This window comes from Aythya fuligula, chromosome 1 (genome assembly GCF_009819795.1).
Source record: "Aythya fuligula isolate bAytFul2 chromosome 1, bAytFul2.pri, whole genome shotgun sequence".
In the NCBI taxonomy this organism is placed as follows: Eukaryota; Metazoa; Chordata; class Aves; order Anseriformes; family Anatidae; genus Aythya; species Aythya fuligula.
The window spans coordinates 31041349-31069297 of NC_045559.1; the positions used below are offsets into that span (position 1 = coordinate 31041349).

A 27949-nucleotide genomic window follows, 5' to 3' on the forward strand; every position below is an offset into this window, starting at 1 on the left:
TTCATCAAGCAGGGCTAGTTAGTGTGTAAGCCAGCTCCAGTGATGGAGTAACTCCAGAACTCCGGTTTGTGCCAGCCCATGAATTGCTGGACCCAGAAATGCTCATCAAGACATGAACAGCATAATCCCTTCTACATGAACCCAAAGGGCAAATATCACAGAGTTTATAAATATTTGGAAGGGTTTTTGTGTTGCCAGTCAGTACCCTGCTGAGCAGCTTGCTGCAGTTCTGTTTATTCATAGCTAAAAATACTGGAGTTGATCCCCTGCTCTCTAGGACAATGACTGTGAGGTGCCAACAGTGACTGTGTAGTAAAGTTGTTTAATTTTATTAACTTTTTGTTGTATTCTCGTAGACAATTTTTATAGCAATAAAAGTAGTCAATAAAGTAATGACTGTTACACTGGAGATAACACAAATATGAAATATGCTTAGTCTTCACAGATTTTGCTCTTCTTTTCCAAATATTTTCTGTCTTTTTTATCCACAGTTTGAGTCCTTTCTTTTAAGTAGCAGTTTATACGGGCAGTATGAAGAAACAAAACAAAGTTCTCTCCAACAAATTTTGGTCTTGTCAGCTCTTTATGGAGCCTTGCTTCCACTTTGAAGTCTTTCATATTTTCTGTCATGATATGAGAATTCATATGATATAAGAAGTTCTTAAATATATATATATAAATTTATATGTAAAAATAAATTATATATAAATTCATATATATGTATATATTTAAGGAATAGTTGGTGGAAGTGTTTATGGTAAGGTGGAGAGGTCTGTGGTGGTTTTACCATGCTAGGCAGCTAAACACAACAACCGCTCTCTCACTCCCTCTCCTTAGATGAGGAGGGGAAGAAATAAAGAACAACTCATGGGTTGAGATAAGGATAATTTAATCAAAGGAAAAAAAATAATAACAATTAAGGAAAGATTATTATTAACTAAACAATTTAACTAAAGGGTAAAAAAAAAAAAAAAAAGCAAAGGGGAAAAGAGAAAGGCCAAGGGGGAAGAAAAAAAAAAAAAAAAAACCACAAAACAAATAAAGGCTATGTGGCTATGTGAAAGTGCAGAGGAAAGAAATTACTTTCTACTTCCCACAAATGAGTGATGCTTGACCATGTCCTTGAAGCAGGACCTCAACGCACATAGCTGGTGTTCGGGAGGAGGACTGACATTTTCACAATGAGAGCCTGCCCCTCCCCTCTTCTTCCTTTTTCCAGCTTTTATTGCTGAGTGTGACATCATATGGTACAGAATATCCCTTTGGTTGGTTTAGGTCAGCTGCCCTGGTGATGTTTCTCTTCTCACTTTTTGCCCACCCCCTAGGAGGGTTAGAGAGAGTCCCGATGCTGTGCCAGCACTGCTTAGCAGTAGACACAACACTGGTGTGATAACACTGCTGTTCCAGCTACAAGTTCAGAGCACAGCACTGTATGGGCTGCTGCCGGGAAAGTTAACATCCCAGCCAGACCCAGTACAAGGTCTTATTTTATCTCTAGAGCATGTTCAGTAAAACCAGTGATAGCTTATGTTTCCCACTGCCAGTCATGACTCTGCATCAGTCCTAAGGCAGGCAAAGATCTTTTGATTCTCAGTCAGGAGAACGAAACCAGACCATGTGTCTTCTTTGTCCTTGGCCTCTGCTGGTACTGCCAACAAGGTTACTGAGGTGGTGTGATTTTAATGATGCAAACACTCGCCCAGTAGGAACCGGACTGAGACTACCAGCTTGTTTCACATAGGCCATTGAACAGCTGTCTCATCATAACAGTGTTTGGTCATGACCAGCTGGGGTTGAATTCAAACCTGTGACCTACAGGTGAAGGGCTTTGTAGCCATTACCTGTCTCTTCAACCATCAAGCCATTTAAATACCTTCAGAAGGGACATGTCTTGAAAATTTAGTTTGGAAGAGAGAAAGGGGGAGGATTTTGCCCCCCCAAAAATTGTCACCTTTCCTCTCAATTAAAAAAAAAAATCCATAGGTTTGATATTGGATTTGTACTTGCATGAGAAATTTGAGTAAAGGTAGGTGATAGCAATGATGTCTGTGGGCCAGACAGGTATTCACAGTTCTGTTGCAGTAGTTTTCGGAGGTGATGTGGTATTATGCCATTAGATACATCCTTTTCAGCTTGATCTTCACATATTTGAATTTGTCTCAGTGTAAAAAGAAGAATGTATTGACACGGTGTCTTTGTTTCTCATATATCCTGAATCTGCAGTTTTGTAGCAGCTTTCTAGTCCCTATTGTGCATTTAACTTAGATTTGACAGAAACCATAGAATGGTTTTGTAATGGATATTATCTGTGCTCTTGGTCCCTGAAAAGCCTTTTGGATGGGCTAATATCAGCAAAATTTTAGTGGGTAGTCAGGGAATTATATAGAAAACATGTAATTGGACTTCATGAGAAACTGTTGACTAATACCCTTCTGACGATACCTTGGTATCATCTATGGCTGAGTAATCTGTGTAAAGTGATTTGCATCACAGCCGAGTTAGCGTCAAGGGTATACTTTGGACAGAAGGCACACTTTAGAAATTAGGATCTCCATTTTTTTTTTCCATGTGAAAATACACTACATATGCTCCCTGTTTTTCTCGGGGACTATCACACAGCCCTAAAACATTTACAGCTTTTGCTTATGCTAGAAGGAGGGGATGAGAGGAGAGGAAATATGACAGTGGGGGCTGGTGGCAGCACGAAGCTGCAGCTCTCCATGTGCTTTCAGTGCCTGGTTTGTTGCTTCATGTGGTGCAGCCTAGATGAGGCTCATTGAGAGCCAGCTGTAATTGAAGCTGTCCAATAAAAGTGCTGTTAGGAGCAGATGTGGCTGTACCAGGAATATATTTTTTAATGAACTTAAAAATATGTTAAGACCTAAAATATTTCTGGCCAGAAACAAGATTCTTGGCACAGACTGAGCATTTAAGCTTCATTCCAGAAATTTATCTCAGTTTTCTCACTCCATTCTTAGTCCTCAGTCTCTCCTGAGGATCTGGTCATTACTTGCCCTCATAATACCACTTGTTTTAAAAAGCTTTATTTGATGTCCTTTTCCATCTCAAAATAAAACCTATATTTAAGGATAGATTTTTATTGGAGAGTGGAGGAAAAAGTCTCCCTTGTTAAAGAATATCAGGGAATATTTGGCACACTTTTAAACTTCTATTTTCATAATGGGGCCTTCTTTAGCTTTTCTAGGTATAGTTTTCTGCCTTCAGTTGTGATAACTGGATGCTTGTCAGAAACAGTTACATTTCAGTAACCCTCTTCCCACCCACATATCTGTATGAGAGGTATGCACAGGTGTGTGGTGCAGAGCAATTACCAGCCTGGGCACCAAAACCTGGGTGAAAGAGCTACAGCTTTGTGGTAGCTCACTGCAGAGCTTCTCAGTCCGTTCTTCCTAGTAAATGCCTCTTTTGTAATTATGTTTCTCAAAACCTGACCAGTGAATTAAACCGTGGGTGAGTTGGCTAAAGTCAAAGAACCTATCATTACCGCTCATTTTGGATTCACTTATAATTCTATATCTGATAGAAGCAGCTTTCCTTGGCAGTCAGAAACTCAAAAAAGAGATGTTTTCTAGAATGATCAGAGCAGTTGAACAAACGTGATGCTGCTTGGAAAAGGTCAGTAGGGGAATTTTATTGTAGGCTATTCAGGCTGTGCCCTACCAGCAGAAAGAGGGCTTACAAAAAGCAAAAATCATAACTTCAAGGTGAAGAAGAACTGTAAATGAAAGAAAGCTTGAGCAGGTATGCCAGAGGTGAAACTCTTTCCCATGCTTTGCTTTTTGTTTGATCTGAGCCTTTGCAACATCCCTGCCGTGTCGTTTTGATGTGGAGTTGTGGTTGTGCACCCAGGGAGCATTGCTCATGGATTGTCCCCCAGGCAGGGGGGTGCTGTGGGGCAGGGGCAGGAGGGATGCTGTGGGGTAAGAGGGAGGGAGGAGTAGCCATACCTTGGACTATGAAGCTGGCTGTGAATGAAGATAAAAAAAAAAAAAAAAAAAAGAAAAAGAAACAAAAAAACATTTGATAGAAAAACCTAATTTGTTGTGATAAAAAAGAGAGAGAAATGACAAGTTCACCATGTCCCTACAACAGAAGTGGCATGTGAGCAAGAAGTGACCCAACCTTTAGCAGTGCAAAGCGATGGCTGATTTGGGAGAGTGGTTCCTTGTCAGCTCAACCAGCGGTGTGTCCTGATGCAGACCTTGAGTTCCCCGAGGATCCAGTGCTGCCAGACCTATTGATTTATCTCACGGGGATCAACATGATCTGGGGCAGGGCGCTGTCCTGCAGGGCTGCTGGCACCTGCTCTGGAGCGTCCAGCCCTTTCGCCTTGCAGCTTCCTCCGCTTTCCTTCGGGCATGAGGTAGGAAACGAGGAGTGATTTTGTTGCTGAATTCTGAGCAAAGGCTTCTTTGTCATAAGCGCTGTCAAACAGCCTCGTTGCCACGGCAACCTCGGCTAGATAACCCATTTGGGAAAATACTTGTAGGACCTAACACTCTATCATCTGTCATTCAATAATTTCATGTTCATAATAACTAGGAAATCAATGGCCATCCTCCGAGACAGTTTGTTGAGGTGGTATGCGTGCCACTGGCAACACAGCTCACGGTCGCCTTGGCTTGCAGGGATACTCGTGGCTGCCACAAGCGTGGGGCACTGTTGGCTTGTTCTGATGGCTCAAAGGTTGAGGAGAGGCTGAGGTTTGCCATCTAATTAACCTGTGCAGTGGACACATGTGAGAGAGAGAACCTTATAAAGCAGTTATTACAATGTGAGGAAACAAAGGTTTAGGTAGAATTAGCATTTCACATCTTAAAATACTGAGAGAAACTATGTGCTCAAGTTATCGCATGGCCAGCATGAGCAAATTCAGTAACTTAAAGGCATTTTTTTCTTATCTTGGCTTTCTAATTAAACTGCTTATCATCATAAAGGCTGTGTTACCTGCATGTTATGTATTGAATATAAAGCAATCATGGAACAGTAATTAAAATTCTTAAACATGCACCCGTTGACTTTACATACAATTAGTTTACTGCAGTGTGTCATTTATTAATAGCGCAAGTTTTCAAAATTGAGCCCCCGGTTGGCTACGCAGGGAGAGATGTATTTAGTAATTACTTAGGCATTGTTTATCTGTTTTGAAAACAAAATGCGTGAATATAATATCTCTAGAAAATAATACTAAAAATAAAAAACATGTTAAATTGAGGCTTCAGGAAAGGGAGGGAGTCCTTGCCAGTTGGGGTATCACAGAAATAAAGAAAAGGTAATTCTTATCACTCTATAAACAGTATTTGAAAGATTCTTATCCTCACAATTTGCTACAGGAGTTTACTTTTTCTTTTAAAAATGATTTTGAAGCACAAAGATAAGGTGGCTCTTTTCCAGCTGGTTCTTTCAACACATTTTGGGTTCAATTAGTACATGGTGCAGGGCAGACACACATAGTGCAATGTCACAATACAGACTTCTGGTTTGTGCTGGGGACGTTTCGAATAAGTTTTTATGTTTTTCTGTGAAGAGTACATGCATCGTGAAAGGAAATATGTGTCCCACTCTGTAAATGTGAGGTGAGGTGATACCTTATGTATTACCATAAGAAATGAAAAGACAATGTGATCCTTTTTATTTCATACCAAGAAGTCTAACTGAGAGTTTTCAGGGTGGTGACCTCAAGACCTTCATCATATAATGCTCCGCTGTGGTTTCCTGAGGTAAGCATTTGCTTTAAAAAGTTTTAAAAACTGTTAAAAAAAGCACATCTGATTACACTCGGTCATAGAATCTCAGAATCATAAAGATTGGAAAAGCCCTCCAAGATTTGTTGTCCAACCACTGCCCTACCCCCAATGTCACCCACTAAACCATGTCCCGAAGAGCCAGGTCCAACCTTTCCTTAAACACCCCAGGGACATTTTCTGATTTCTGCATAATGGGTCTTCAGTTGTTCAAATTAGTAGAAACACAAGCCCTAATTCCTGTGTCAGAGTTGTGTTAGTGTTGTCTCTGAAAAAGGGTGTATTTCATTCATCCATTTGCACTGCAAGTTTTAGATTCATATATCAGGTGTGCAAAAATCAGTTCCAGGGATAGTTCTGTCTGAGAGTGGGTGAAGAAACCTTTTCTTTTTGGTGTTTTTCAACATAGTGTGTTCAGAAGAAGATGACAGAGGTTGCATCTTCATCTGAAGATGTCACAGCCCAGCTATGGAGAGATCCAGAACTGTAGGAGCAGAAGTAAAAATAGGACAGAGTAGCAGATGAGGTTTGAATGTGAGAGTCCCTAGTGGTGAAGATGCCCACCTTGAAAGGTAATTGATAAAAAAAAAAAAAAAATTCAAGCTTTGATGTGGCTCAACCTTTCAGGGGGATTTATTTTTTGGTTCCATATAGAAAAACGATCTGGACGATGTAGAGAAGGCACCAAAGAAATTAGCAGTAGACCCACCATTGAAGAGAAGTGTGAAACTGTCCTTGGGAAAAGTACACCAAGATAAAAAACTTAGAGGAAGGAACAGGAGCCAATGGCTGAAGAGGAAACAAATAGGTGCTTGAAGTGGCACAAGTAACTTTTCATACCACGTCCATGTAGCAATCAAATTGAGTTTTGTATAGGAAGTAATCTTCTCTGACGTGATCAAACAACAAAGACAGCCTTGCTTCTTTCTGTGCAGGGCTGTTAGGGAACTCCTGCAGAGAAAAAGCTCCCCACAGCCTCTCCATTTACCTCCCATAGCACTGGGGTGCTTAGCAAAGGAAAGGCTGCCTTGTGTGTGCAAACGAATATGTTCTGCTGTATTCTAGGTTTGTAGATTTGTAAAGAAATGAAATGCAGGGAAGAAGTAAGAAGATTCACTTATTCACCTTTATGAATGGAATTGGCAGCTTCCATTACTTCCTGTGGGGATTCTCATATTTACTTTGTGTGGACTTGAAGGAAGGCGTTCTAGAGATATGGATACATTTATTATTTATTGGTTAGGTCTTGTGCTTTCCCCCAGCATTTGTCAGTAACTGCTATTTTCTGTCACCCACTGAAAGATGGAAAGGATGAGAATTTGCAAGAGTGCTGAGGGAGCACGAACTGTGACTGCCTCTTCCATACTTAATGTGGGTGGATAAATACACAGCATCAGTTTCCAGTGCTGGCGCTCATTTCAGCCCTATGAGTCCTCCTTTACTCTCCTCCTTCCCCCCCTTCTCTTAATAGGAGAGCAAAGCAAAGAGGAAGTTGTAACGTGACATTCCCTGTGTGTTGCAGGGGATAAATATTGCCTCCCCTGGTGCTGCTTTGATGAATCTATTTTTAGTCAGGGGTTAGATCAGTAAAGCTTGCTCTGGAGAGTGTGAAATAGCATTGATCAGGCTGACTTCTGAAGCAGGGTGAAATAAAAAAAAAAAAAAAAAAAAAAAAAAAGGATTTAAACCTTAAAAGATTTAAACCAGGCATCCTGGTTTGGTTTGGTGTGTGCAGGAGAGTGGGTGTGCAGCTGTTGCTTTCATTAGATCCCAAGCTGGGACTGTCCCAAGGAGCACTCTTAGCATGTCTCCTCTGTGGCCTCCTGCCCAGTAAGGAGATTTATTTTATAGTTCACCTCCTTGGAGGATGCATAAAATGGAGAATTTTGAAACTAATGAAGGGAAATCAGGCAGAGAAGACCGGAGAAGGAGCAAGACAAAAGGGCATGGTGAATGGATGAAATTCGTGTAGTGAATGGATGAAAGGGAAAACAAATGCAAAGTTACGAAGGGGCATAGAATTTAAGCTGGGCATAGGAAACACGAAAATAAGGAGGAGCATATACAAAAGTGAAATTTCACTACAGTAAGGGAAGGAGGAAAGAAAACAAGATAAAACTGCATAGGTGTATGTTGCCAGCAGGAAGTTACTGCCTTTTTTGTGCGTATTCCATGTGGCTTATTATAAGAACCACCTGCAAAGATTTTGTTTGTTTGTTCAAAATTGTGTTTAATGTCACACTTTTTATTTCTTTGCAAGGCATACGAAGAGATCTTGAAATTGTTTTGTCATCCCAAACAGTTGCTGAAATTCCCTACATTCCATCCTCTCCTGTGCTAGTGCTACACTGTCACCCTACTTGGTGCTGGGTAGCCCCCCTCGCATTAATCTTCTTGGCGTTTTGTACAGTTGTACTAAATTTTGGCAAATATTTGTAGTGTTTTAATATTACACACTGCTAGATTTCTGCATTATTCACACGTCTGTAAAATGATGATAAAATTACCTGGCTTTGTAAAGTGCTTTGATACCGTTGTATAAAAAATTTTGTATGAAACTTGAGTTTTGTTGTCATGTAAATGGTTTACTGAAAAGTACAAAGAATGTTTTTTATAGAAGCTAAGATTTAATAGTTAAAAGTAATGTGTTTTGCTTGCTCAGAACTGTTTACTGTTCTGCTTGTGCGTAAAGTAATAAAAATATTTTCAAATAAAAATAGACCTTTATATAAATTTTCTCTAACATTAGTACAGACACAGCTTAGACAAAGTTGCTGATGATGACAGTTTTTCAAGATCTTTTCTTTTTGTCCTTATTTTATCATTTAACTTGCCATTAGGGTAGCATGTGTTCAGAAAAGCGCCTAAATGATTAATTTTATCAGTTGAATTGTGACCTTTTGTGAAGTGTTTATATGATGAACTACATTAGGAAGCAGAAAGATTGCAAAAGCATCCTTCTGCATTCCTAACTAGACATACAGACACCTGATCATTTCTCACGGTGGGTATGCGGTGGTCATAGCTGTGCCTGCACCCTGCTGTCTTGTGATCAATATGCATGTCTTTCATAACGTAAAAGGAAGAAGACACCCTGTAATCAGAGAAATTAACAGCTAAATGAGAGTTTGTGGTCAGCTGGTATCCCCTTTTCCTTTGAGTTCAACTAGAACACAGGCATGTTTATGAGTTTTGCTAAGACAGACGAGAGAGGCTAATTTAATTTGAATTTCTGACAGGTTTCCAGGAGAAGTAATCAGTGAAGTTGTCAGTTACCATATGAGACTTGTGTAATTTCTTACAGGAAATGTGAGCCTATCCTGATTTAGGTTCTGAATGCCTTACATCAGGAATGTACTGACACTTTTTAGTTTCTCTTGGTGCTTTAGTCTTGTATAGGAGAGCTCTCGAGTGCTTGCTTATGACTTGTTGAGAAAAATAGCTCTTAAGGATGCTTTACTAGATTCTCTTTGAGTTTGCTTCATTTCTTTGAATGTATCACTTAAGTATCCTATATTAACTGTTCCAGACACCATCCTAGATGCAAAGTATGCTGAAATTGACTTTTTCATTATTTTTATTCAAACAGAAAGTGGGAATTTGAATTCCCACTTTAAAAAACAACTTTTTGTTGTTGTTTCTTTAAAAACAAGAACAACAATAGAAACCCACCTCTGTTCTTACAAGATAATCTTGGTCTGAGGAATGAGTAACATACAAACTTTTGAGTAATATACCTGAATTTGTAGTTCACATTTCTATCTTAAGATAGAAAGACTCTCTCTTGGTTTCCCTGAGCTGACACTGTTGTTGCTCAGTGCATAATAAATTATGTTTCCTAATTTATTTGACCATCACTATTTGAATCCCTAAAAGCATCTCCTGAAGGGAAAGAGAACAACTTTACAGCTTCTGGCTAGTCACTGCAGTGACACGGTGAGGTCACCGTTGAGGCATTAACTTTTGAAAAAGACTACAGAAATATGACTGCTATATGCAGGTAGTGTTTAACCACAGTAAATTTGTTGTCATGTACTAGAAGTCAATCACTCTTTCAGAAACTTGTGGTTCAGTAGCTGGTGGAGAAAAAGCATTGTTTGCCATAGCAACCTGAACATCCAGATACAGTGTGTCTGTCAGTTTTGCAAGGGCTAATTTATCATGTAAAGTATATGCTGTATATGTCACATTTTACTGTCTGTTCATTTGTTTTGATAATCAAGATCTTGACAGATTTGTCCCACATGGAAGGATTTATAGTAAGGATTTTCTTATCACCAAATTAGGTTAATACATATAATCCTAGTGTCCTGCACAAGAACTTGATAGAAATGAAAGAGATTCAACTTAGATACAAAGGTCTTGCAGAAAAATAAAATAAAATAAAATAAAATAAAATAAAATAAAATAAAATAAAATAAAATAAAATAAAATAAAATAAAACAAAACAAAATAAAACAAAACAAAAAAACAATCCTCCTCCCCAGTCCATTTTCCTGCTTGATTTTTCGGGGAAGGGGTATTTATTTATTTATTTATCTATTTATTTATTTATTTATTGCTGTGATTTGTTTCATATCTCTACAGGAACAATCACAGAAAGAGGATAAGCAATGACTTTGAGAAGGTTAAATATTTCCCCTCTTATTTAAAGATCCTTCTGTTATGGTTTTGTTTTTGTTGTTGTTGTCATTTTGTTTTGTTTTTAAGGTATAAAGTGAAATTCTGTAGAAATGAAACATAAGTGAGTTTTCGAAATGTGCAGCTTATCCCTCTTGTGTACATGCTCACATACATGCCTCCTGTAGTTTGAAGCATGATAAGTAAATTCATTTTTCACAGATGTCACTTTCTCCCCTGTGGTAAATGAGAGAATCTCTCTTTCTGAAGACAAAGAGTTGAAAATGTGGGGACTGACTTCTTATGGACTGCTAGAAATGTGGACAGATTTAGCCACAGGAGATGTCTACCTGGCCTGAAGCACGTTTCCCTTTTGAAGTTAAATGATTTGGTAGCACTAAAATTGTCTTTGGAGTACATGAGGTTAGATTTATCCATTTTTATATTACAGCAGAGTACTTTGGTCTGAGTGGGCCAGTGGATGAGTAGGTGTGGGGGCACAGGGGAGGTAAGTGTCTGTGTGTGAGCATCATTAAACTCTTACAAACATAAATACATCATCTGGCTTGCTAGAGCCACTGATAAAAGTTGTGCAAGTGGCCTTGAGCTCTTTGAGATAAAGAACTCCAAAGAATATCTTCTAAAATATCTACCCTGCAAGGATATGATCTTATTATTACTTTTAAGAAAGAGCATTGTCTCCTTTCAGTAATGTATAGGGGTACCAAGGGCACACACTGTGCTATTGGACAAAGCAGGGTGAGCATTTCCTACTAAGTAAATACATTCAATGAAACGTTAAGGAGACTCCTTTTCCCAGCCCTAGGACTGGGGAAACATCAGTGGAGAATTAGAAAGCAGAAATTCTTTGAGCAGGAGATTTTTGTTTTATTTCTCATCGTATTTCTCCATTCTAGACTATGCTTTATCTTTATTTATGACTGATATTGACAACCAAAATACACTCAGGGCTCGGGTGTATATTTCAACAGGAACATATTTTGAAGTCCAAAACTTCAGGGAGATAGTGTTTTCACGGCATGAAAACTTAATTGGAAAGGATTTTCATCCCAGATGACTTACACTTGTGTTGCTACTTTTCCATCTATTAATACTTAGTGGTGAAGAAGGACACTGAGGAGTTATCTTCAGAATACATTGGGGTTTTTTAGCTGCTTCAGTCTTGGTAAAGTGAATGAGACCCAAGCCTCTAAAATTCCTGCTTCACACCTGAAGTTTTCTTTTAAGTGATTTTCATGTTCACAGTTTCTGGTCATTGCCAAATATTAGTTAAGCAGTTCTCTTTAATTGGCACCATTCTTTGACTGCAATGTGACTGAATGCTTTTCCTTGACTGTACATGGGCCTTTGGCTGTTTCTCTCTAGCAGATTTAGTCATTAGGAAGCTATATTCAAAAAGATGCACCCGTCCAGGGCTCAGACAGCTGTCAGTATCAGGATGCTGCAGTGAGGCTGAAGGGGAGCAGCAGCCATGCCAGGGGTGTCACCAATGTTGGGAGGCAAGGGCGGGCACCCATCCCCCTAAAACTACAGACTTGTGACAAATCTCCCCTCTGACACTAACAAGCTGCATGGTTTTGCTCTTTGTTCCGAGAGGAAAGAACAGATTTCAGATTAAGGATCTGAAATTTTGTTCAGAGATAAAGCAGGATTTGTTATGCTAATTTCTGTTCTGCAGGAAATCAAAACACAAGAAAAAGAAGCACTGTTAATCGGATTGCATTTGTTTCCATCCGTGTGGCTCAGCAGGAGTTTCTCCACCCTTCCCACCCCTGTACACCTGAGCTCAGCCCTGACCTTGCTGCTTTACGATGGCCTGTGCGAGGAGCACTGCATGCAGTGGGGCTTGGGGTGCCTGGCACAGCTGGGATCACTGTGTCAGGGGGTCTCAGTGCCCCTACACTGGTGGAGCAGCTGCTGCAGTGTCCCCATGGTGCCAGCTTTGGGTCTGGGACCTGGCCATGCCTGGGGCAGCATCCAACAGACCCATGCACCTCCCAGACATCTGGCATGGTAACCCAACACCAGCAATTTTCAGAGAAAGACACATCTAATAACATTAATTTTCTTCTGAAGCAGACGGCAAGGTAACTAAAGCCAGGTTGATTGGGCTTCGTTGGGATTTTTACCTAATGATCTTCTAGAAAGCAGGTGCACTGGCAGTGATTTTAAGCTTTAGAAAGCTCAAACAGTGTGTAAAGCAAACCTTCGCTGCTGTGGGGGCTTCATAGGAGGGGGTGCTGCATTAGTTTTAGATCATTACAAAGCATTTGCTGACTACAACAGAATTAATGGTGCTTTTATGGCAGTCAGTTAATGACTGTCAACAAACAGAGCTGATTTCTGTTCAAATTGTAATTTTAAATCAAACTAGCCAGCTATCAGACACTGGAGCAGTATGAACAGTTCCTCCTATACCATCACACAGTGTCATCCCTGCATCATGCTATCAGGTGTGTGTTGGGAGCCAGATTTGAGATTCAATAACATACTTGATCTAATACTAATTTTATGGTGATGAGATCACAATAGATTGCATACAAAAACAACCATTTTCCCTCTGCCTTACTCCTCCTTTGGAGACTTAGGACATTTCTATGTTGAAAAATTACTTTTTACTATACTGACATGAACTTCTGACAGTAATATTGCAGCATCTTTATGTTTTGGCAAAGGGGGAAGCAGCTGCTTTTATGACCTGAGTCAGTACAGGCCTTCTTTTGTACTTCAATACTATGAAAATCCATTCAAGGCCATGAAGACATCCCCAGTCCTGAAGGGTTTTTCTAGAGCAGAGTAGGTCATTTATACTGAGCAAGACAAAATAATCTATTATATTGAATATATCCCTGAATCATTCTTCCAGATTGTCAATTGTATGAGCTTTGCCAGCAAACAGCAAAGTGTCTATATTGGTAAATATGTCTCTATAATGATAATGCATTATTTATATGACAGGCTACTCTTCCCAGCATCTGTACTTCACTTTGGAAATAAGTGGATGTGACAAAACTACTGTTGTAGATGTATCCAACTACTAGTTAAACCAGAAGGCAACCTAAAAGGAAATACTTTGATACTGATTAGCACACCATGCTAATAATCACATAGTTTACTACTTAAATCTTTAAATCAATAAACCACATTATAATTACATTTGATTTCTGGAGACAGTGAGGGTGGCCTCAGCAGAAGAACTTGGATGGGTGTCACAGCACTAGCTAATACATTCTTTGAAAAGCTCTGAAAAAATCTTAAAAGGTTCACTGAATTAATGCTCCTGCAAGACAGGTGTTACTTATATTATAAGTAAGAATGTAAAAATAAAGAGCTTTTCTAATGATGCGGATATCAGAGGACAGAGCAGAGGCAGGGAGTCCTTGCTGCTGCTCCTATCCTCTGTATCAGTTCCTGCTGCTTCAGCACTTGAATTAGCATTTTGTGCTGTGGACTCAGTTTCTCGTTGAGGTGTTTCATTGATATTTGGCTTTGGTGTGGAACTGAATTTGGTGTGTAGTGTCTCAGTTCTACATGGTCAGTCTTTCCCATAGATGTTAAAAAGCTCAGATATAATCTTTGGATGTGGGGAAAATAATAAAAATCTTTTTTTTTTTGTGTGTGTGTGTGGATGTAACTTGAAAAGCTTTGAAACCAGTGAGGACAGTAACAAATCATGCTTTTATAAACATGTTTAAAGCCCAGAGTTGTTACACAGCTATTAGCAAAGCCTTGTAATGCAGTTGGGATTATATGCTGTTTTACCAGTTAATGTTAGCTAAGGAACTTTGGGTTTAGTACATATCCTAGTTTGTTGTGCAAGAACTGGTAAATTTGCAGCTTTAGAATTGAATTAGTAAAGGGATCATATTGCCAATATTAGATTTCTGAGGAGGCCAGCCGTAAACACACAAGCAGGTGGATGCATATAGAGCTCTCTCTCTGCAGTCTCACAGCTCCCAGGGGTCAGTGAATTACAGGCTTCCTAAGCAGGCAGATGACTACTGACAGTTCTCTGTTGTAAAGTTGTCTCTTACCTTTCTGAAACCTTTTCTGCTTTTTGCTTCCAATGAGTTTTGGTAATGAGTTCCACACTCAAATTACTTGGAAAAAGTGCAAACTTCCTTTTTTTGCATTAATTATTTTTTTTTTCCTGATTATTTCCTTGCATAATGTGAGAAGGAACATCTTCCATATGAGAACTGGAGGGGAAAATAAAGGTTAAGATGAAAGTGGTAGGGAAAGTGAATTATTTTACATCTGTGTTTCTCATCTATTCACCACAGCTCTTCCATTTACATTTAATGATTTAGAGATGGAAAGGCCAGTGCTGCTGGCTGTGATCGGATGCAGGTATTGCTGTTCCATGATGACAGTTTTTGCTCTGTTGTCAGTCGTTTCCAAAAAATCCTCATATTCTGCTCGGCTTCTTCCTGTGGCTGAACGCTGAATATAGATTTTAAGGAAACTCTCCACAAGTCCAGATCTATTTTCTGAGTAGAAATAACTACTTTAGAGCCCCTAACTCTGGATGTTTTAACAATGTTCCTTAAGTGCATTATTTAATATTCATTGATGTGGGACTTCATATTCCAATTTCTTTATAGTCAGACTTTTTTTCCATAACTCTGTTCAGACATTTTAGGTTCGGATATCCTGAGTAAAATTTTGTCATTTCCTTTAAGTCATTTTAAGCTGATTTATGAGTAATTGTATTCTGTACACTCGACAGTGTTGAAACTTTTTAATGCAGTAAAGAGCTACCAGTCTGGTTTCATATGATCGCATGGGAGGATGGTGGGGAGTAAAGGTGTGCCAGGTAGGTTCCTTCTAACTAACTGATGAGGAAGAGAAAGTCAAGAGAAAGTCTGGTTTCTTTTACAATTTATTAACAAAGTCCTTAGTTTAGAGAAGACTCTGAGGGCCAATGTTGACCAGTTTTATTAATTTAACTGACACTATTTACTTGAAGTTTATATGTATTTGTAAGGCCCTAGGTGCAGTAGAGGCATCATTTGCTTGCTGTCCTGCAACATTTCTGTATTTGATTATGGCAGCAGTTTAAGAAAAGATAAGGAAGCCACTCTGGGTGAAAGCCTCAGAAAGAGTATCACAGATGAAACTTTGAGAAAAGAAAGAGAAGTTATCTGGGTTGTCTGAAATTTGGCCAGTAGGCCTGGTAAAGGAATGGTACTTTCCCCCCAAAGAAAGCTGACAAGGTAGGCACTTTTGTTTAGCCTGGAGGTGTATCTACATTATCTTATTTTAAAGTCTTATATTCTCAGATAACTTTTTTCGTGCTACTTTACCTATGACAAGAAATATAAAAGCCAGTCCTTTTGACTGATACTTGAAAAGATATAAGGGTTAGCCAGTGTGTGAATTCAGAGTCTTTGGATTATGTTTACAGAAGGTTTTTAAGTTTTTCCCTGCAATCATAGGGATGGAAAATGCCTTATTTTTCCAATAGACAAATTGACTGATGCATACAATCACCTGATTCCAGCAGCTGAGGATTTATGGAAAGCACTGTCTCAATGAACAGCAAGATCTCTCCAGGCTGAGGTCAGGCCTTTGTTTAGGACAATGTAAACTACATGGTGCAAAGCAAAGGGTCTCCCCACGTACCTTTATCTTGTGATGTTCTTGTTTTACAGGTATGCAGCCCTCATACTGTAAATTACATTTTCATCTATTCTGTCAGCTGAATTCCTCAGGATTATTCAAAATTCATTGAGTATGGAGTGGGCTTGGTAAATTCAAATGGAGTGCATGCATTTGGGAGAGGGTGAAGGAAACCTGGAATTTCATGTTTGCCTCACCAGGTTTCACCACTGAGTTTGGACTGACAACTTCACTGTCTTCACTTATAGTCCATTATATGTCTTTCAGCTGTGTGATAAAGAAGATTAAGGAGTGGGTGGCCTTTAATTTGTAATGTCATTGCCTTATTATTTTTTTCCCATTTGGAATGATAAACATTCAAGCATGGCTGCTTGTTGGATTCTTCTATACCTCAGTGAGGAAACTATATACCAAATGTGTTAGTCATCTCCTAGATTCTTAAAATGAATTAGGGGACCTAAACAAGGGCACCTTATTTGAAAACATTAACAGAAATTTCGCTGTAGCTCTCTTGAAATTGAACTCCATCCCTTTGCATTATTGCATTCCTGGTTTGACTGTAAATTATGATTTTAGTCTTTATGGTAACATTAAATTATAGGTGATGAACATGGAGAACTCCACAATCAAGAAAAGCATTGAATTATTCAAATATCTTCGAATTACATGTAGAATAAGAATTACTTGATTATGTTTTAGTACCTTTTTGGTCCCTTTAGCTACAAATCTGATGTGGGAGGGGGATTAAGAGGAGTGAAAGAAGGAAGGAATGAAGAAGATTGCTTTTTTTCCCAACATCAAATTCAGCTTGACAAAAGCACATCATATATTTCAATTTAGTCATTAGTTAATCAAGTTTTACCTTGAATTTCATTCTGTGCTGAATGAAGTTTGGTATTTTGATCACATGTAAAATCAAAGCAGCATATTTTAGATGGAAGTCAAGAACCTGGAAATATACCTTTCCTTCACAAATAAATCTATCCAGCCCTGCAGACCGTGCCCATTAGTGGCTGTAGAAGCAGTACATAGATCCCTTTTACTCTATGTATGGGCAAAGGGCAGGCACTTGATAAATGAATGGAGAAGCCTATGTCAGATTCAGAGAAGGAAACAAAAGAACCAGAGGAAGAGCAATGAAAAAAGAGACTGCCAAGGGAAACTGCTGAAAGATTAACTGCAGTTTTCCATTGCTTATTTCATATCTTTTGTTTGTTTGTTTATTTCTTATATCTGTAAAACCAGTTTCCTGAAGTAATATGTCCTTCCTCCCCACCCTTTTTTTTTAAGAACTAATTGTAAGGGACTATCAAAATATACTAGGGTAAATCATGGCTCTTTTTTTTGAATGTAGTTTAGCTTTCAGACTGTGTATGTGTTAGAGGAAGTTGTGTCAGTGGAAGGAGAGAACTCTTTCATCGAAAGATGGCATGGTTGTCCTTGCACGACTGTTGTCTGGTTCCTTGATCTGACTTTCTTAAGTTCAGAATTTGCACATCTGAGAATCCTTCTGCACCTCACAATATAGAAACCATCAAAGGTTGAGCTGATGTTTGCTTCATGGGTTTAAACCTCCCAGCATGAGCAGCATTTCATGGTGGTATGGAGGAGAACAGAGGCCGATTCTTTCTAACAATGATGAACATGCCTCTGCACTTAGGCTTTGAACCCCTTGGACTTTGAGAAAGTTCAGAACCAAATTTGCCTGCTTGGATTCTTTCACCAAATAAAATAAATCTTAATGTTATATTTCAGAACTGTGCTTGAAGCTGATATAAGAAGAGCTTGCTCTGTTAATCATCATTATTTGATTCCTCCTGACTCTGCCCATTTATTAAAGGAGATGAAATTTAATTAAAATTTAGTCCCAATCTATCTGTAATTTACATAGAGGGTCTAGAAAACTTCACTTTTATTTAGAGGTTACAGCAATGGTCCAGTTTTTCATGTAGGTTTCTATGCTTGGCTTTCATTCTGACCGTTAGGTAAAATTAAGGCCCAGAAAATCGGATTATTACATCCCAAGGGACAGGACTGATAAGCAGCACATGATTGTTGATCTGCTTGCTACTTGGTGTTGGTGGTGTTTGAGGTCCTGCTGGATGCAAAGCCAATTTGTTAACAATTAGTGCTCATTAGAATCATTTCCTGTTATCGATTTTAAATGTTTGACAAAGCACTTTTAGGAAACTAGACCAAAAAAAAGAAAAATAGTAGCTCTACATCAGTGCTTAGTAATTACAACTCTTTAGAGCCCAGTGTCAATCTCAACTAACTGGTTTCATTGGTTTCTGAGTAATTATTTCTGCAATGGATCCCACCTGCTATCCCCTCCAGATTAAAGATGCTTTGAAAGAAGGACATAGTTCTTGATTAACAGAGTTGCTGAGAAAGGAGTGAAGAAACAAAAGCAACTTCTAATTTTCTGGTTTTGGGTTTGTTATGTTTTTATGTGTATGTTTTTTGTTTGTTTGTTTTCTACTTTGCAGAACTCTACTAATAGATGATATAATATACAGCGTAGAAATTAATGTCTGCCTAGAATTAAGTGTGAATTCCATTGGCCGTAGCATTTAACACATAGGTTTAATTTTAAATGCATCCTTGCCTTTATACACACACTGAGAATTGCGGAGCCATTAAAATCTAATTTACAAATAGTAAAATTAGATATAATAGCATGTTGTAATAAAAGCTTTGATATCTAGGAGTCCAAGAGGGTATAGCTGCTAAGTTTCTTGGAAATTGGGACTATAATTACTATTAATCTGTTTTACATGCCAGAAGTAACTTGTATGTGAGATTATTTAATAAACAGTACAATGTGTGTATGTATGTAAAATGCACTAAATTTGCATGCCTGCATTTTCCACATATACTGTATATTTATGACAAGTTGTTACAGACTCATGCTTTTTAAGAGTATGCTGGAATTTTGGTTAAATTTGACGGTGTCAAAGGTGACATTAGCAGTATAGCCATCTGGGTTAGTTTTCTCTCCTTTTTTCTTTTTCTTTCTTTTTTTTTCTTTTTTTTCTTTTTTTTTTTTCTTTAAACCTGATCAGCCCAGGTTTCAAAAGTATTTTCTTATAATGCCTGCAAATATTTTAAATGCATTAGATGATCCCTGTTGCACAAGGTGGAGACCTAACATAAGACTTGGCTTGTGCCTTTACAGTCCCCATTCATGAATTAGTCTCACGATTGCTGTAAAAATTAAGGCAAGTGTGGGTGAAATACACAAACCTTAGTCCCTCTAACCTTAATAAACAGAGATGGTATTGACACAAGTGAATTTTGTTTAACCACAGTACATTTGCTTCTTAATTAGTGAATATTCATCTGTCATCAGCAGCAGCTATGACACCCCTCCCCGCTAACACGTTCTGTCATAAATAATCAATGAGAGGCTATTAATATTCATGAGTGAGAATCTGTGTAGTCATGTGCACTGATGCAGAGACAGGGGGAGTGTTGCCATGAACTGAGTCGAAACTCTGTGTGTGTATACGTGAGTGTAAGATAGTTAGGGAAAGGGAAGAAGAGCATGCTGCTACACACTGCCCTGGCTGGTGCTTCCAGCTCTCAGTGGTGTGTCTGTGTTTCTGGGCTGGAGTGACTGATGAAAAACAGTAGTCAAGTCTGGAGGGTAATTCCCTGTCAGTGCATTTGCCTTTCAGTGCTGGGGAAATTAGAGGCTTTGCTCTTGTGTTGCTTATTAGAATGGGCTGCAATCTGTGCACTTTTCAGAAGAGAGAGGAACACTACAAACTGCTCTATGAAGTTTCACAGGTGAGTGCAGAGGATATTACCAGCATCTCCAGAGTAAAAATGTATGTGCTTTACAGACAGTAAGTAGACATGCTTTTGTTTTGTTTTGCCTTTTTTTTTTTTTCCTTTGCAAATTTGCTGGCTAAGTTGTATTGGGGGGGTTGGTAATTATTAGTATTTTGGGTGCCTGTTGTTTTCTGCTCGTTTGCCACTCCCCCTTCAGATGACTTCCTGTGGGATTCTTTTAACATTTTTGTGCATATTCTGCCAAGATGTCAGTCATATAGCAGCAGTCTCACTGAACCGTATCGGTGGTGTTTTAAGGGAGCCCTTAGGTTTGGTAATAAGACTGATTTCAGATAAGTTGCACTGCTGCCTCTGAAAGTGTTAGGTCTGTGATCTCAGGTATTTCTAAGTTTCTAAGGAACAAAGTTTTTATGGCATGTCTGTGCTGGCCAAGGAGTGTATTAAATTTTCAGATTAGTTAAAATTGAAATGATTCTAGAATATGCATGTTACCTTGAAACAGGTACCAAGTACAACAGGGTCTCCATGGGTGGTGAGGTGTGCTTGTTCATTCCTCGGTGTGCTATTTCTATCTACTACTAGACAAAGATTTTAATCCCATCTAGTTATTTTGGTGTCTCATTCAGCAGCAGGAAAATAGTATCGTAGCAGCGTGAGCAGTAGTGTAGCAGTATGCTGCTAACGTGTTCCCAGCTCTTTCAGAATAAGACAAGAAAAGACGAAACAAGCACTTACCATAATAGCCCACAATTTTGCTCAGGTCCTATTGAATCAGCATTTGATTTGCAGCTTTTTGTTTGTTTTTCCCCTGGCACAACAGAGCCTCACATACTGAAGTTTAGTGCCTTTCAGCATCTGCTCCCTTCCTCTCTATAATTTGTCCTCGCTTTGACACACTGCTGTTGACGGAGGCTGAACGCTGGCAGTTTTGGACTGTGCTGCTGCTGACAGGCAGCGCGGAGGAAAAAACAGCTCACAGCGTTGGTGGTCTATTGGCACAGCAGCAGCTAAGTGCCCATTGCCGACTGGTTCCCTGCGAGTTCCTCCTGACGTGATTCATTTTGCAGTGGGCTAATTACAAAGTGGATTCTCTACACATGAAGCAGCCTTCTCAGTTGCAGTGTTAATGCACATTTTCATGGTAATGTGATCAGAGCCTCATTAGCCAGTTTCCAAAATGATCCTCTGCATTAATTAAATACAGAAATGACTCTTTTTTATCACCATAGAGAGGAAGAAGAAGATTAACATTGTTAATTACTTACTGGGGGCAATACCTCTGCATCATTTTTTACCATTGAACTGGCAGACATATTCAGTCTTAAAAGAATGTCCACTTGCAGGTAACTGTCCACTGCTCTGGTGTGTGAAGACGGTCTCTAGGTGGAACACTTCCCTTTAGTTCAACAGTTACTCATAATCCAATCATCACGTTTTCTTATAGCAATAGCACAGGGAAAAGCACAGCAGCACATTTCCATCTCCTCCCTTTCCCCTCCCAGCTCTGGACTGCCAAACTGATCTGAAACTGTAAAATGGAGACAGTGGAGTAGGTTGGTGTCTGCTTTTCTGTGCCAGGGAATAAGAAATTCAGGCTGTGCTCTGAAGGGGATTAGACGTTTCTTGAATGGCTGCGTGTGTGTAAGGAGAAAAGAGGCTGTTCCTGGGTTAGAGTATGCATTTTCAAAACATTCCTTGCATTAAGGCTCCACAGTAATAAATACTATTGAAATGATCAGCAAACCAAATGTGGGGAGGGAAGGGAGAGTGTATTCTGGAGAAATTTTTTCCTTTTTGTTGTCCTCTGTGCTGTTGAGTTGGAGTATTTGTTGATGCAAAAAAACAAGGTGCAAAATGAACTAATGCTTTCACTTTTTGCTCTGGTGTTTCCAGATAAAGTGTAATCCCTAGAAGAATCTGAGTGAGTTTCCTTGGGGAGTCAAATGCAGTGAACCTGGTGCTGCATCTTGTGCTGTTAGGGAAATGTCACTGATAAGGTGCAGAAGGGGAGCAGAGAAATGACTTAGTATGCTCTCTGTCGGATCCTGTGTTCATCTGTAAACCCACTGCTATCTTTGTTTCAGTGTATGCAGGTCAGAGCCCAAAGGATATGATTTTAACCAGGTGTTGCAGCAGTGATCAGGTAGCATCTCACACCATAGCTGGCTCTGTGTACAGTACCGATTTGCTGCTCTGGGTAGGAGCAGCAGTAGAATATGATAAATTCAATTAAGCCAAAGCAGGCATTACTACTTGATTTGCAAATCCCTTTTTAACTCTCCAGTCCTGTAATTCCTACACCACAGCCTTGGCTCTTTCATCTGCACAATTTCTGGAGAGCTTGGACAAGTTAGCCTGTCAGGGACATGAACTGACTGAGGATGAGCTGTGGCTCACTAGCATGTGTGGATCAGATAGATTAATTTATATTCATATAAGGAAGCGATCCCAGCTTCATCTCTCACCTTTCCAGTGCTAGGCTACCTGATACCATGGGTGGTCGGCGTGCTCATGTACTGAAAATACAATAAACAAAGGAAAGCACGTCTGCAGAGGAGAATCATGCAAATTCTTACAGTGAGGCTTGTTTTCTGCTCCTGTTTGTAGTGAGGTCAGATTCAGCACTGGAGAGCTTTTTGTTGTAGAGCTGCTGGGAAATGAAGACATCGTTAGAATATGTATAATTCCCTGCTCCTCCCCACCCCCTTCCTCTCAGCTCACTCTGCCTGTCGCCGAGATAGCGGCGCAGAGACCGTGGAGGCCCGCTCAGAAAACAGCATTTGCTTGAACGGCAGAGGCTTTTATTTTGATAACTGCTCCTCACACTTGTAGATTGGGATTAAAACAAAAAGTCAAACCCTCATGTTTTAAGAATAAAAGCTTCTGAGATACCATTATGCATTGGTGAAGCACCCTCATGCTTCTGAGTGCCTCTTCACCTGTCCTCGGGGCAGAGGACGCCTTGGCTTTGCTTCTTGACTTCCCCCTGAGAAGACATCAGGCGTAGTCCCTGGTACCACTGAGAGCCCCCCTAAATCCTCTTCTCCATGAGCCTACAGCTGGAGAAATGGAAGCCATCTCGGTTTGAGATTTATGGCCCCGCATGCTACTTTGTGAGGCACATTATTATTATTTCCTGCATGCTGCATAAGCAGGATTGAGCTAATGAATGTGCAGCCAGGAAGTCTACTTCAAGACATTTAGAGAAGGTGGGACCTGGTGGGTGCTCATGTCCATTAGGAACAGACCACTGCTGCTCTCAGCTAATTTCCTCTTGCACTGCTCTGGTGAAAGAAGTGAGTTCAAGTTGATTCTTAACTGAATGGTGAGGGATCTTTTCAGTGGAAAGTAAAGAGTAAGATGCTAAGGATTGGAGAGAATGAAACTGGAGCACTATCTGATCAATTGTCAGGAGTTATCTTCAATAGCCTTACATGAAACTCAAGGAAACATTAATTTATCAGCCAATTTTGTGGGTATCATTTAGAAATACTTCTGTTTGCTGGAATTTTTAAGCTTTGTTTCCAAAATGGGCAATCTAATACAGAGAAAAAGAGGAAAGAGAGAGAACATTACTTTCAGAGGTCAACCAAAGACCCCTGCAAACTTGTCTTGAGTTACATGATAAGAAATAGTCCTGGCTCAGGTGAGCTTAGAATTGAAAGGCAGAAAAGAAAAAAGCTGGAAGGGAAAGCTGAGGCAGCCTGGGATGGCTCAAAAAGTGAGTGGTAGAGCTAGGATTAAAGCTAAAAGGTTGCTCATTTTCGTTTTACATTTGACCTTAGATGATAGTCGAGCCTGCTTGCAGCATTTCTGAATCCTCTGAAGACTGATTATGCAGTTTGCTTCTCATGTTGGTTTCCATAATTAGCATAAAGCTCAATTTTTACCAGTTTAGAGTTCTGATTTTATGTTCATTTTGATATCCCTTGGGCTACTTAAAGTACTGAGTTGCAGTGGTACATCTCTTTGCACTGAAAGTTGTTCACAGGAGAGACATCAGGTCTGCCAACTAAAGGAGCAGAGGCATTTTTGTATTTTTCATGACGTGATACTTATAGTTGGTATTGCAATAATGAAAGAAGACTGCAGGCCAAGAGTTTTTTTGTCATTAGGACGTGCCTTCTCTAGTCCCAGTGAAGTTTGAATTTATTCAGAGTTAAATAGTCTAGATGATGTGATCCTTATTTGCCTTCTGAACCAGCCTTTAGCCACTAATACTTATTTCTGGTGCTTATGCCATGTGAGATATTATATTACATTACTTTTTTTTTTTTTTTTTTTTCCCTCTATGTCACCAGCAATGGGAAAGTGCTATCTGGTGATATATCAACACATATGGACATATTTTGGGGCTCATTTATACTTAGTCTCTATTTATAATAGAAATTCTGTGGCAGGATACATTTAGCTCTGGAAAATATTAAAGGAGAAAATTCTAGATTTAATTTTCTGGAAATTAATTGAATTATTCTACTTGAATTAAATCAGTAGCAAAAGTAGACCTGGTATTTCTTCTAGTTCCTCTCTAAATTTTTAAACAAAGCAGGAAGCACCCTGATTCTGAACACTTCCAAGCAGCTCTTCTGAATACTGATTTATCTGTTTGAAAAGTATTTTTTAAAAAAAATCAGGTGTTGACAGATTCAACAAATCTGTGGGAGTACTGTTTCCTCTCAGTTAACCTGAAAAAGTTTAGAGCTTAGCTCTACCGAATTCCCCTAACAGCTGCACTGTCTCATACTAGTAGATCAATGTATTTATGGTAAAAAGATGATCAAGTAAAGCTTGTTATACATTGCTAGCAAATTGCTACATTCCTAGAAACTTGTTTGGAATTTCCCTAAAGAACTTTTGCTGAAGTAAAAAGGCTTTATAAACTGCCTTCATAAAAGCTGACTTTCCTTGGAGAACAGGAGGTGGTCTTTGTGGTTAGCAGGCATGGCTTTTCTGCTTCTTCTCTTATCTGACGTCTTTTCTTTAAACTAATAATTGAGCAGCATTCATCTAAATAACTAATCTTATTGCCCTAACTTTCTGCAGACTGTTCTCCAGAAGAGGCTCCAGTGTTGTGGCATTGCCAACAGCGGAGCTCGCTGTGCTGTGGTGGATGCCAGTCCATAGCAGTGTTGGCTGCCTGACAGAAAGCGTCCCCTGGAGCCCCTTGTCTGGGCTTGGGATCTCATCACAGAGCCACATTTAGCTTTTGTAAGGAGCCCTAGGGGATGGTGCCATGGGCATCTGGGCCTGGAGACATACAGGCTGCTTTAAAACAAACAGCTCTGGCCTCCCAGACAGATGGTGGCAGCAGCCAGGATGCCCATGCTTACAACTAGGCACATAAAGAGGTTTTCATCTGCTTTCATAAAAGCTTAAGGCCAGAAGCTGTATTCTGGGGATCGTTCTTTTGAATGTGATACCTGATTTATACAATAACAGCCTAAGTGTTATTTTGGATGTCACCCCCAACTGCCTTTGATAAGACATTTATTTTTTTTTCCCCTGATAAAATTCAGAAAACTCTGAAGTGTTGCCACTGACTTCACTGAGGCCAGGCTTTCATTTTCTGTGCTCGTTTACTGTCTTGTAAAAAGCACACAGTTCCTGCGCATACCTCGAGAGGAAGGATAAAGAAAAAGTCATGAGATAAGAAAGCAGACAATAGTCTGTGAGATAACAATTCAAGGGATGGGTACAACAGTGGCAGCTATAAAAAGCCATACCAAGATTGTATCAGTAACCTGCAGGGATATGCAATGCCATGGAAAAAAAAATAATAAAAGTGGTTGAGGTACTGAATTTTCTCCAGTATTTTGCTATTCCTTGCATCTCAAATTTAGCAATGGGGATTAAGGGTTCTTCTAATGATCAGACTTTTATACATTTTTCAGAGAGCTAGCCTTTCTTAAGGCTTGCTTCCTGATGTGATTTAGTATGGATATAATCCTTGGGCCTAAGGCAAAAACATAGCTTTATGTGAGTCTTATACATCAGTGATGTGATGGAATCAATTTTGCTACCTTCAGCATTGGCAGGACTGATAGCTGCCAAAGAAGCACATTGTAGGGTTTCAAGTGGGTTGTGGGTGGTTTTTGTTTGTTTGTTTGTGACTAATTAAAAAGTACATGGGTTAAAATATATGCTCTGCCAAGTGTATATTAACTGGCAGTAAAGTTGTTTCACCCAGAGTAGTCCTCTCGAGCTAAGACATTAACAGAGACATGAACAGCAGGGCCTGGTGACAACGAGCAGCTCTTCTACCCGTAGGGATTTTGTGAGGTCTCATAATGAGAAGCTGAAAAATGGCTGGACCTTTGGCTTTAAGGATGTTTAACTTCAGAGTGTGTGACCTGTTTTTTATATGCTCACAGTATATGGTTTTCTGTCCACCCCATGACTTTAAATCCACTGGCTAATTTCAACCACAAAGATTTTTCTGATATTCTAGGTGTATGTGGGCTTTATGAAAATTACTCTAATGATACTGCTGGGTAGATTTTTTTTTTTTTTTGAAAGTAAAGTGAATTACCAGCTTGCAAACATCATCTCAATATCAATAAATTAAATAATTTAAAAACTTAGATACAGATTATTTTTTCTGAACTTGCTTTGTGGTTGCAGTGAAGATAGTTACTCGCTGGTTTGTGTGTTATAAGTTTCTTATTTGTTTTTCTTTGCATGATAATTATCAAAACAAATATAATTCTGTTCAGATAGAACGTGAGATCAGTTACTGTTAACAGGTTATGATTTTTTGATAAGAAGTAGTGGTTCATAATATTTTTCAAATATTTTTTGTGCAATGGACTGAACCTAGAAATGGAATTACACTGTGGATTGGATTGTATCTTATAGTTCTTTGCATTTTGTATTTAAGTTTAAAGTATTGGTATAGGCAGGCAAAGGACATCTATTTGGACATTTCTACATAATGGGATGCTGTGAACTTGTATGATCCTCACTGTTGTGATTTTTGTTGTGATCCCCCCGCCCCCCCCTTTTTCTTTAATCAACAGAAACAAACCTTAATAATCAGTGGAATGAAGGACAGCAAACATTTGTTTTCCTTTCTTTTGTGGTCTGTGTATGGGAACAGTTTATTCTCTGGAGGTTTTAGCCTTGAAGTTGGACCTCTGAAACAACGTAAGCAGTGTGGAATGAGTAACCTTCTATACTACCAAGTCATGTGTAGAGTTCATATACTTCATATGCATTAGTGTCAGAGTTGAACCTGAGAGAACTCAATCTGCAAAAGTCTATGAGCATCTTTAATTTGCCTAGATGCAACTTATTTTTTGTGTTCTCCACCTAGAAGGAGGATTTATTTATTTATTTATTTATTTATTTTTGGTTATTGTTATTTCATCTCTTTCCCCAAGTCTTAGAATTCTACTGTTTTGAGAAACTGCTTTTCATTACAACAGCAGCCTCACTTATGATCAGTGAGAAAAGTTTGCTAATACCAATCAGATTTATTTTATAGCTTAAGAAATTGGAAAGGAGCTAGGATGACTGAAATACAACGTTTAGAAACAGTCTAAATTCTTGAGTGTTTGCTACTCTGTGTGTCTGAGGTAGGCACCACTGCTGGAGGGGTGAGGCTGTGATGCTCCCATGTAGGGTTAGCAGCTGTGCATGGCCTTAAGGAGGAGGAAACCTTGTTCCTTGGCTTTCAGGGGTTGTCCTCAGCCATCAGTGTGCCAGCAGAAGCCAGCTGTGGCTATGTCAGCACAGCAGGAGACCACAGGTGGTTTCTAGTGAGGATTGTAGGTTCTGCCCCTGCATCCCCAGATACACCATCAGGGACCGTTTTGGTTGCAAATGTCAGTAAAGCTTTCGTGTCCACACGCAGCAAGCTAGGAAGGCTCCTGGGAAAGGCCCACAAGCTCATTAGTTTCTCTCTAATGTCAGAGGAAGAATTAGCTGTAGCCTCAGTGCCTGTGTCCTGAGGACCGAAGGCAGTGTGGGAATGGGTGAACTTCATTAAATCCTTCTGAGGACTGAACAACTGAAATAATAATAATAAATAAATAAATAAATAAATAATCTATCTTCAGTTATATGTGGTATAACAGAACAATTGACTGACTTATTTCATAGGTTTGATCGTGTTTGCAATGTGC

At 39.3% G+C, this 27949-nt stretch overlaps 1 protein-coding gene across 2 annotated transcripts in view; it reads left to right on the forward strand.

Moving 5' to 3' along the window:
* The window catches only part of PDZRN4 (PDZ domain containing ring finger 4), a 243547-nt gene that overhangs the window by 120499 nt on the left and 95099 nt on the right, over positions 1-27949 (forward strand). The window contains exon 1 of one of the 2 annotated variants that reach the window (XM_032200576.1): positions 19680-19820. The exons of the other annotated variant lie outside the window; for it this stretch is intronic. Within the exon in view, the coding sequence (XP_032056467.1) occupies positions 19752-19820 (69 nt within the window). The 5' untranslated portion in view covers positions 19680-19751. Of the gene's footprint in view, positions 1-19679; positions 19821-27949 lie in introns of those variants that run through there. 2 annotated transcript variants of the gene reach the window in all.